At 25.8% G+C, this 12,473-nt stretch overlaps 1 protein-coding gene across 1 annotated transcript; it reads right to left on the minus strand.

Moving 5' to 3' along the window:
* Nucleotides 1–5,861: 5,861 nt before the first annotated feature.
* On the minus strand, nucleotides 5,862–7,135 carry LOC145841649 (uncharacterized). Its single transcript, XM_082949001.1, has 6 exons — nucleotides 7,085–7,135; nucleotides 6,818–6,886; nucleotides 6,642–6,762; nucleotides 6,398–6,531; nucleotides 6,122–6,328; nucleotides 5,862–6,050 (listed from the first exon to the last, which is right to left on the minus strand). The coding sequence occupies exons 1-6, from the start codon at nucleotides 7,133–7,135 to the stop codon at nucleotides 5,940–5,942; spliced, it is 693 nt and encodes a 230-aa protein (XP_082805127.1). The 3' UTR covers nucleotides 5,862–5,939.
* Nucleotides 7,136–12,473: the final 5,338 nt, after the last annotated feature.

The following is a 12,473-nucleotide window of genomic DNA, read 5'->3' on the forward strand; positions in this document are numbered from 1 at the left end:
CACATATCAATACGTTCCCTAGGCTTCGTAGTTATTGAATAACTTGTTTATTTTTAATAAAAACACTTTTAGTATACATTTTTAAGACCTCAAAGTTCGACTTGTTTTGTTCAAAAAATTTTTCTTTTTTCAAGTACACGCACGTGTCATTTTCATACTTTTCCATATTAAACTTTGTTTAAAACTAACAAAAGACATATCAATACGTTCCCTAGGCTTCGTAGTTATTGAATAACTTGTTTATTTTTAATAAAAATACTTTTAGTATACATTTGTAAGACCTCAAAGTTCGACTTGTTTTGTTCAAAAAAATTTTCTTTTTTCAAGTACACGCACGTGTCATTTTCATACTTTTCCATATTAAACTTTGTTTAAAACTAATAAAACACATATCAATACGTTCCCTAGGCTTCGTAGTTATTGAATAACTTGTTTATTTTTATTAAAAATACTTTTAGTATACATTTTTAAGACCTCAAAGTTCGACTTGTTTTGTTCAAAAAATTTTTCTTTTTTCAAGTACACGCACGTGTCATTTTCATACTTTTCCATATTAAACTTTGTTTAAAACTAATAAAACACATATCAATACGTTCCCTAGGCTTTGTAGTTATTGAATAACTTGTTTATTTTTAACAAAAACACTTTGAATATATATTTTTAAGACCTCAAAGTTCGACTTGTTTTGTTCAAAAAATTTTTCTTTTTTCAAGTACACGCATGTGTCATTTTCATACTTTTCCATATTAAACTTTGTTTATAACTAATAAAACACATATCAATACGTTCCCTAGGCTTCGTAGTTATTGAATAACTTGTTTATTTTTATTAAAAATACTTTTAGTATACATTTTTAAGACCTCAAAGTTCGACTTGTTTTGTTCAAAAAATTTTTCTTTTTTCAAGTACACGCACGTGTCATTTTCATACTTTTCCATATTAAACTTTGTTTAAAACTAATAAAACACATATCAATACGTTCCCTAGGCTTCGTAGTTATTGAATAACTTGTTTATTTTTAACAAAAACACTTTTAGTATACATTTTTAAGACCTCAAAGTTCGACTCGTTTTGTTCAAAAAATTTTTCTTTTTTCAAGTACACGCACGTGTCATTTTCATACTTTTCCATATTAAACTTTGTTTAAAACTAACAAAACACATAGCAATACGTTCCCTAGGCTTTGTAGTTATTGAATAACTTGTTTATTTTTAATAAAAACACTTTGAATATATATTTTTAAGACCTCAAAGTTCGACTTGTTTTGTTCAAAAAAATTTTCTTTTTTCAAGTACACGCACGTGTCATTTTCATACTTTTCCATATTAAACTTTGTTTAAAACTAATAAAACACATATCAATACGTTCCCTAGGCTTCGTAGTTATTTAATAACTTGTTTATTTTTATTAAAAATACTTTTAGTATACATTTTTAAGACCTCAAAGTTCGACTTGTTTTGTTCAAAATTTTTTTCTTTTTTCAAGTACACGCACGTGTCATTTTCATACTTTTCAATATTAAACTTTGTTTAAAACTAATAAAACACATATCAATACGTTCCCTAGGCTTCGTAGTTATTTAATAACTTGTTTATTTTTATTAAAAATACTTTTAGTATATATTTTTAAGACCTCAAAGTTCGACTTGTTTTGTTCAAAAAATTTTTCTTTTTTCAAGTACACGCACGTGTCATTTTCATACTTTTCCATATTAAACTTTGTTTAAAACTAATAAAACACATAGCAATACGTTCCCTAGGCTTCGTAGTTATTGAATAACTTGTTTATTTTTAATAAAAACACTTTTAGTATACATTTTTAAGACCTCAAAGTTCGACTTGTTTTGTTCAAAAAATTTTTCTTTTTCAAGTACACGCATGTGTCATTTTCATACTTTTCCATATTAAACTTTGTTTAAAACTAATAAAACACATAGCAATACGTTCCCTAGGCTTCGTAGTTATTGAATAACTTGTTTATTTTTAATAAAAACACTTTTAGTATACATTTTTAAGACCTCAAAGTTCGACTTGTTTTGTTCAAAAAATTTTTCTTTTTTCAAGTACACACATGTGTCATTTTCATACTTTTCCATATTAAACTTTGTTTAAAACTAATAAAACACATATCAATACGTTCCCTAGGCTTCGTAGTTATTGAATAAGTTGTTTATTTTTAATAAAAACACTTTTAATATATATTTTTAAGACCTCAAAGTTTGACTTGTTTTGTTCAAAAATTTTCTAAAGATAAGTACACTAGTGTGACGATTGGACTATAATCTATACAAAACTTTATTTAAACTAATTAAAACACATATGAATACGTTCCTTAGGCCTTTTAGTTAATGAACATTTCGTTTTTTTTTTTAGAAACAATTTAAATACAGTACACTACCGCTTAAGTACGCAAATTGAACCCGACCAAAAAGTGCGTACTTAGCACGGGTAGTGCGTACTTTTTGAAGACATAGTATAATATGAACTTTAGTTATTTGTTTTCTTTCTTACAACTAGCCACCAAATAATTAAGCCAAATAAACAAGTCTTTTTATTTTAAATAACATTTAATACATAAATCTAATCTGCAAAAGTTTTTATTATATTTTAAAATGATTTATTTTGTCTATAAAAAGTTTCTATTTAATTAATACATACTATTAATATAGAAAGTCAATGTCAGTCAATGGTATATAAAGAATAATAAGCCATATTTTGTTTTGTTAGAGGTAAAGTACCAAACTACATTGTGTTTACCAAACATTTTGAAAACATCAATGTGTGTACATTTAAATTAAGTTATGACTTAACTATGTTGTATTTGTAGGTTTTTTAGCTTTGTCATCTAGATTTACATAAATAAAAATGGTAAGAACCATTAAAAAAAATCAGTCACAGTCTTTTACAACCACTTAGAATAGATCTTTCGTTTATTAAAAAACAAACATTTTCAATTCTGTAGAAAACAAAAAAATATACTAGCAACTAGAGAAAATTAAGTACCGTAAATTAAATATTTTTAGCAAGATTTAAAATAAAACTAAAAACTACCATATTATTAAAATACTGAATATCATACTATTACTTTAAAATTAATGGAACACTTATATTTGAGATTAGTCAGTAAAATTTGATATAATTTTTAAATTTGAGAAACTGAAAAAAAAGACACTTTGGAAAATTATTTTTGTTTACTGTAACTAAGAAAAACTATTTCTATAAACAACAAACAATTAAAAAATTCTCTAGTATTGTACTTGATAAAAAAAATATATTTTTTTGATGACATTTTCAATTTTTTATCATTAAAACTATTCCTTAAAAACACTGTTTAAATTAATTTTTGCCTTAGTTTTTTTAATCCACCATTGTTCTGTGTAATCTAAATTAGTTCTTATAGGGCTTTCTAAAAACTGGACTGTGTAGGCATTTTCTATTTTTTCTGGTATATTGTTTTTGTGAAATTTATTATAATGTATAATTAGAGCAAATTGATCTTTTATTTCATGGTTTAGTTCAGTTTTATTGTTTTTCCATATGTTTCTGTGGGCATTCCACCTCTTAGTAAAGCTATTCATAGTCTGTCCAATGTATAAATTTTTGCATATTTTGCATGTAGCTGCATAAATTCCATAATTTTTGCAATTTAATTGTTGTTTAATTTTCATATTTTGTATTGTTTTGTTATTACTTATCATACTTTTATTATAGTTTCCAAAATTTCCACACAAAGCACACTTTCCACATTCAGCTGTTTTGTTGTTTTCTGTTTTTGTAAAATTATTTTTGTTTATTAATATATTTCTCAGTGTTTTTGGTCTCTTATAAGTTAATCTTAATAATTTTGTACTGTAACATTGTTCATTTTTGCTAAAATTTATAAATTGTTTAAAGCTGGTTGCCCAAGTCACTTTTTCATTTTGTTCTGATTTTTTTATGTTATTTGTACTAGGATCTTTATTACATACTTCATCTAATTCATTAAAGGTATTATTTATTAATTTTTTACTGAAACTTGATCTACTGCATTTAATTTTTAAGTTAATTAGTGCCTTTTCATAATCTTCTGTTTTTTCATTTAATTTTTTAAGTCTATTAGCTTCTGATAAAATTATTCCTCTAAAAACGTGTGTTGGGTGGTAAGAATTGCCATTTAAAAATTTTGCTAATTTTGCTGTGGGTTTGGTGTGGTTTACTGAAATCCGTTTATTTCTGAGCTATTTATAATATGTAAAATATCTAAAAATTCCAGTTGTTTTCCTTCTTCTGTATTTGAGATTTTTTTAAATTGTAAATTTAGATCATGAGATTGAAATTTTTTGGTGAGTTCATCTTGAATAAAAATAGCTTTATCTGCTGGGCACAAAAAAATAATGTCGTCTATATATCTTTTATAAATAAAACACAATTTTAAAAATTTAAATTTTTAGTTATAAAGTGGAGGGCAATATTTGCCAGTGAGACGCTGAAATTTTCCCCTGTAGGTATCCCTTGGTTATTCTTGTATAGACTATTTTTAAAACTAACATAATTGTTTTCTAAGCAGAACATTATTGTTTCTACTATTTGTTTATTTTGTTTACAGTTATAATGAGTACAAACTTTTAGGCAATCTTCAAGGGAGTTAAATAAAAATGGTAAGAACCATTAAAAAAAATCAGTCACAGTCTTTTACAACCACTTAGAATAGATCTTTCGTTTATTAAAAAACAAACATTTTCAATTCTGTAGAAAACAAAAAAATATACTAGCAACTAGAGAAAATTAAGTACCGTAAATTAAATATTTTTAGCAAGATTTAAAATAAAACTAAAAACTACCATATTATTAAAATACTGAATATCATACTATTACTTTAAAATTAATGGAACACTTATATTTGAGATTAGTCAGTAAAATTTGATATAATTTTTAAATTTGAGAAACTGAAAAAAAGACACTTTGGAAAATTATTTTTGTTTACTGTAACTAACTGATTAAAAATTGAAAATGTCATCAAAAAAATATATTTTTTTTATCAAGTACAATACTAGAGAATTTTTTAATTGTTTGTTGTTTATAGAAATAGTTTTTCTTAGTTACAGTAAACAAAAATAATTTTCCAAAGTGTCTTTTTTTCAGTTTCTCAAATTTAAAAATTATATCAAATTTTACTGACTAATCTCAAATATAAGTGTTCCATTAATTTTAAAGTAATAGTATGATATTCAGTATTTTAATAATATGGTAGTTTTTAGTTTTATTTTAAATCTTGCTAAAAATATTTAATTTACGGTACTTAATTTTCTCTAGTTGCTAGTATATTTTTTTGTTTTCTACAGAATTGAAAATGTTTGTTTTTTAATAAACGAAAGATCTATTCTAAGTGGTTGTAAAAGACTGTGACTGATTTTTTTTAATGGTTCTTACCATTTTTATTTATGTTTATCTAAAATTCAATCCTGTCCGGTCTTTAAAATCAAAAGAGGAAGACTACCTTCATCCCATTTTAATCATCTAGATTTAGTTATTTAACCGCATTACAGCTCAAATATCATTATTCTTTTAAATTTTCTGCAACCAATACATAAGTATTTAGTTTATTAACTTTTAATAACAGGACTGTCACATTTTCAGGCCACTTAGACTACTTAGAATTACTCACCTTAGTTTAAAATTTGTGAAAGTCTTAGGCTAACTCAGCAGGTTGGTCATTCTACCTTTCTTGATAAGTGCGTACTTAAGGCGTGATGCGTACCAAAAAAAGTGCGTACTTAAGCGGTAGTATACTGTATAAATTTTTAAGACCTCAAAGTTTGATGATAACTTTTTAAGCATTTTTTCTTATCCTAAAGATATACAATTATGACGTACATTGTTAAGAGCAATTTTTATTGAATAAGTCAAAACATAATTCACATACATTCAATGTAAACACAAAAATAGAACATAAATGTATTATTAAACTCGGCACATTGGGCAGAACCATTTAACACTTTTTTTCGGCTTTTTATTCATTTCTAAGCAGTCCAAATGATACCATCTTCGACAGTCCTTATTTTCGCAATACGTCTGTTTTAAAAACCATGTTATAATAAACTTTTACAGAGTGTATGTAGAACTAAAATCAGTTAAACAATTACCCAAGTATCTCTTTTGGAGTTAGTTAGTTTTACACTCGATTCGACAACTTCACATCCACACTTAAAACAGACTACACAATCTGTCAAATCGTTTGGTGGTCCACCAATCAAAAGTATGTCGATAGCGATTTGCTTGCGATACTCATTGGTTTCTTTAAGACTTAATGTCTGATCTTGATTGTCGTTTTTTAGCAATAATTCGGCATACTGTCAAAAGCGTATTCGGTATAAACAACTTACAACTTCTAAAAAAGTATATAATTACAAAAAACATACATTTAATATAGCTAGCTCGGCATCGTTATTGTTATCTTCAGGTAAAAGTTCTTGCTTATAGACTCTTAAGCCTATGTTTGCGATGCAAACTAGGTTTCCAAGATACCTTTCATGCACAGATATAACACATGTATCTGTAAACGTTAAAAAAAAATCATTAAGATTTTTGGTATTGTTTTAATATACTTGTGATTAAATATATTACCAGGTTTTTTAAAGTTTTTCAAGTAATACTCTGCTACACTTGGTAATAATCTTCTTGATGGTTGAATTGAATGATAGTCGTAGTGCCGCAAAAAAGAATTGTTGACTTGACTAACACTTGCTAAAAGTGAAGAAGGTTGATATCTCCACAAATGAGCTCTCTAAAAATAGCAGTTGTTTAAAATGTTTTTTAATTGAAATATACCTATAACTTACATCTCTCAAAGTTTGACACATCATTCCTTGTTCTGTTGAGCTGCCTTCAATTTGTTCAGCTTCAAAAAGCTGTTAATGTTTATTTTTGACTACATATAGACTGCATATAGACAGCACTGTAGGTTTTTTTGACAAGATTGATGAAAAAAACATTTCGTTTTCAGTAGCTAGCTTTTGTGGTTAGTAGTATTTTAATTTATTTTAGTTTTATCCAAGCATTAAAAACTTTTTAAACGAAAACTTTACTAAAGGAAGTGATGAATTAACTGCGAAAATACCAAAGTCGAAAAACTTTCCTGGACTTGTAGTAAGCGACATGATCTCCCAGAAAGTTGACCAATACAATTATGGGCCATGGCTTAACTTAATTAAAAGGGACCTAGGAAAAGTTTCTTCAGGTTTTTTTTAAGTTTTAGTACTGGTTTTTATAGTTTAGTAATATATTTTTTAAGAAATAGCCTTTCTTTAATTTTATAGCTGTCTCAATTAAACGTGTGGAGTGCGATTGTTCAATTCCTATTTTAAACGCAGCAGCACCTGCGTTTAATGAAACAAGCACAAAAGTCTATCTAAAAATGGCTTATAAAATTTTGAATGCAAAAGGTAATTTTAAATCAGTTTCAAATAAGTAAATATTGAAATAGCTTTTAATAAAAGTTTATATCATTTCTTCAGCCAAAAAACAAAAAGATCTTTTCAACGCAATGATAATGTGCGTAATCCACATATGTGGAGCGCATGTTATGCACTCCATCAAAAGGTGGTGCTCGCAAAACAATATTGAGAAAAGATACGACAAGGAACACGTCAAATTTTTTTTGATGTCAGTCTTCTGTAGAATGCAGACATGCACGAGCTTAGTTTTAAGAAAAGTTTTAAGTATTAGTTTTAAAGAAAGTTTAATATGGAAAAGTATGAAAATGACACATGTGTGTACTTGAAAAAAGAAAAATTTTTTGAACAAAACAAGTCGAACTTTGAGGTCTTAAAAATGTATACTAAAAGTGTTTTTATTAAAAATAAACAAGTTATTCAATAACTACACAGCCTAGGGAACGTATTGATATGTGTTTTATTAGTTTTAAACAAAGTTTAATATGGAAAAGTATGAAAATGACACATGCGTGTACTTGAAAAAGAAAAATTTTTTGAACAAAACAAGTCGAACTTTGAGGTCTTAAAAATATATACTAAAAGTGTTTTTATTAAAAATAAACAAGTTATTCAATAACTACGAAGCCTAGGAAACGTATTGATATGTGTTTTATTAGTTTTAAACAAAGTTTAATATGGAAAAGTATGAAAATGACACGTGCGTGTACTTGAAAAAAGAAAAATTTATGAAAAAATTAAGTCAAACTTTGAGGTCTTAAAAATGTATACTAAAAGTGTTTTTATTAAAAATAAACAAGTTATTCAATAACTACGAAGCCTAGGGAACGTATTGATATGTGTTTTATTAGTTTTAAACAAAGTTTAATATGGAAAAGTATGAAAATGACACGTGCGTGTACTTGAAAAAAGAAAATTTTTTTGAACAAAACAAGTCGAACTTTGAGGTCTTAAAAATGTATACTAAAAGTATTTTTATTAAAAATAAACAAGTTATTCAATAACTACAAAGCCTAGGGAACGTATTGATATGTGTTTTATTAGTTATAAACAAAGTTTAATATGGAAAAGTATGAAAATGACACGTGCGTGTACTTGAATAAAGAACATTTTTTTGAACAAAACAAGTCGAACTTTGAGGTCTTAAAAATGTATACTAAAAGTATTTTTAATAAAAATAAACAAGTTATTCAATAACTACGAAGCCTAGGGAACGTATTGATATGTGTTTTATTAGTTTTAAACAAAGTTTAATATGGAAAAGTATGAAAATGACACGTGCGTGTACTTGAAAAAAGAAAATTTTTTTGAACAAAACAAGTTGAACTTTGAGGTCTTAAAAATGTATACTAAAAGTATTTTTATTAAAAATAAACAAGTTATTCAATAACTACGAAGCCTAGGGAACGTATTGATATGTGTTTTGTTAGTTTTAAACAAAGTTTAATATGGAAAAGTATGAAAATGACACGTGCGTGTACTTGAAAAAAGAAAAATTTTTTGAACAAAACAAGTCGAACTTTGAGGTCTTAAAAATGTATACTAAAAGTATTTTTATTCAAAATAAACAAGTTATTCAATAACTACGAAGCCTAGGGAACGTATTGATATGTGTTTTATTAGTTTTAAACAAAGTTTAATATGGAAAAGTATGAAAATGACACGTGCGTGTACTTGAAAAAAGAAAAATTTTTTGAACAAAACAAGTCGAACTTTGAGGTCTTAAAAATATATATTCAAAGTGTTTTTGTTAAAAATAAACAAGTTATTCAATAACTACGAAGCCTAGGGAACGTATTGATATGTGTTTTATTAGTTTTAAACAAAGTTTAATACGGAAAAGTATGAAAATGACACATGCGTATACCATGATATAATTTGCAAAATGTTAGCCTATTTTAGTAGTGAAATTACTCATGCGGAACGTTAAATGCTCGATTTTTCATAATCTTAGCCTAGAAATCTTAGCCCAAACAGATCGCAATGTTGAAAACCTAGCTTTTGGTTAAGTTTTTGCACATATAAGTTTAAACATAAACTCTGGAAAACCTTCATAAAATTATTTTCTAATTGTAAGTTTTCACACCAAATAAATCATAATTGTAAAAAAGCACAAGTAATCTTTTTATGGGTCAGTATAAAACTAAATAGTGGATTTATAAAGGTCAGATTTTCCTGACAGCAACTTGAAAAAAAAAGTTTTTAACAATTCTTTACAACAAGATAAGACGTGCATTCACTTAATTTTGTAAACAAATAGCTTACACAAGTATTATTATTATGAAGATTGGAGATATAGCTCTTTTGACACTTTTAAAAACACATAATAGCTTGTTATTTAAGTTATTTGAGAGTTTATAATTCATCAACCATAGTAGCAAATGCAAATCTTATGACTACAAAATAACTAATGTTCAACTTAGGGTATTTTTCTAATGCAAGACAACTAAGTGAGCTATTAAAGATATTATTATTCGTTAATAACCTTTTTACTGAAAGTTCTACTAAGTTCTGTAAGGGTCACAAACAAAAGATCCTTTGTGGACCATATCTATTTAAAAAGTTTTAATTAGAAAATATGTGTAAAAAAATATGAAATGAAACAAACTTAAAGTAGGTATAACAATTTACGCAAAAGAAAAAAAAAATCTTTTGTAAATTAATTTTAACAAAAACCTAGAAATTTTTTTTTAACTTTTTTTTTAGATTTATTTTGACGGGTCATCTTAAGTAAGCGGCCCAAGTTTGCTATTTCTTCAAATCTTAAAAAAAGTTAAAAGTTTTAAAACTTTAAAACTAAAAAAAAATCAATTTTAAGCAAGTAATTAAGTAGTAAGGTAAATAATCAATCAAACAATTAAACAGTACTCTCACATAAATATTTCTAGAAAGTAGTTATCTACTAACTTGATACAAGAGTGGACATAAAAAAAAACCTAAAAAAAATATATATATAGTTTTTAACATAAATCTCAAAGTAATTAAGTTTTACTGTATGCTATTTAAACAAAATATAGAACAAATAATTGAACTCTCGACAATGAAAAAAAATGTAAGTAAATAGAATAGAAAAATGTTGGATTTAATGAGACTGGGAAAAAAGTTTTATACGTAAATTAAAAAAAAGTTTTAATATTTAAAGTTTTATTTTTCGTACTGAATCAATTTACTACCTTTAAAAATTACAAAAACAGCATTCAACAAAAATATGAAGTATTTAGAATAATAAATTCAATACTATAAAATCCGTAAGTGTTCTAGTGCTAGAGCCTAGAACACTTACGGATTTTATAGTATTGAATTTAATATGTGAAGTAACAGCACAAAACTGCACGAGGGAGCAAAAATTGCACGAAGACGATTTTGCACCAAGGGTCAACTTTACATGAGTTACATTTTTGCACGACAGTGATAAAAAACAGAAAAAAAATTAAGCAAAAGAAAAAAAAGTAAATTAAAAAAAACTACTTACCGAGGGTAAGGGTTTGGGTTAACATTGATAGTGAAAATAGAAAAAAAAAAAAAATATATATTATTAATAAAAATAAAACAACCGACCGAGGGTAAAGGTTATGAGTAACAGTGATAGTAAAAAAAAATTAAAAAAAAAAAAAAAAAAAAAATTAGAAAAAAAACTATCCGACCGACCGAGGGCAAGGGGTAGGGGTAACAATGAAAAAAATAATCAAATGAAAAAAATTATCATAAGTAAAAAAATATTAAACAAATAAAAAAAAATTAATCCGTGCAAAAATGTCTCCACGCAAAATTGTCAGCACGTGCAAAAGTGACCCTTTATACAAAAGTATCTTCGTGCGACTTTATCTCCTCGAGCACAAGTGTTTTCGTGCAAAAGTATCTTCGTGCAATTTTGTCCCCTCGTGCAATTTTGTACGCTCGTACAAATTTGACAACTACCCATTTTTGATACATAAAATTTTAACTCTCTTCAAAACTGTTAGGTTATGTTTTTGTATTGTATTAATTTTTTACATACTCGGAACAATTTATTTTGTTTCTCTCAGAACGAATTAGTTTTCAATAAGTATTTGTGTTTAACATTTACAAGATTATTAGTTAAAGCATTTGTAAAATAAACATTTTAAAAATAACTTTATGCAGCTCTAGGATGAAAAAATTAATGAATACATTTTTTTTATCTGTTATAGCTAATGGATATGTTCTAGCTATTTTAAACATTATGATACAGTATAGTATCTAAATAATTTTTTCTGTTGAACTAAACTTACTATTTTTTATTTTTAAATAATTTGTACACAAACAAACTTAATTGCTACTAAAAATAGAGTACTTATTTTAGTAATTAACGGATTGAACCTTCTATATACAATATTCTGCGCTAACACTATTTTGTTGAATAGCAGACTTTGAAAAAGTTTATTACGTTGTTAGACCTAGATACTATTATTGAAAAGCAGACTTTATTCTTTAATGTATAACAAGTTGAAAATTTTATTGAAGACATAAACAACAACAATTTTGTAAAGTATAACAACAATAAAATAAGCAACAACATTTATATCATAGAAAAGTTTATAAATTTTTACTTATTTACGTCTTTTAGCTTTATACTAGTTATTAAAGCGTAACAGAACTTTTAAAATAAAGTTAATATAATAATCTGTATAAAAACTTCGTTTCTATTTAACTATAAAAGTTTTATTGCAACTATTTGTGAAAACAAAAAGTTATCAGGTTTTTAGTTATTTGAAATATAAATTTAAGTAATAAAAAAAATAATAAAGTACTTTAAAACTATAGAATAAGATTAACTATTTGTTATAACTTTAATAACTTAAACCTAACTTGAGTTACATGTTTGTTTTATTACCAGTGGTAACAATTAAAATGCACAGTTTTAAACTGAATTTAATTCTAATAACAAATAAAAGTAATACTATTGCAAATAACAATTACTTAAAACATTATTTCAAAGTCTGTTTCTTTAGACTGTACTTATTTTTTTTTTGAGAAAAATGCGACTTTAATCTAACTAGATTATGTGTTATATATAAAAAAGTAA

Source organism: Thalia democratica, chromosome 7, assembly GCF_965202585.1.
Source record: "Thalia democratica chromosome 7, ktThaDemo2.hap1.1, whole genome shotgun sequence".
NCBI classification, from domain to species: Eukaryota; Metazoa; Chordata; class Thaliacea; order Salpida; family Salpidae; genus Thalia; species Thalia democratica.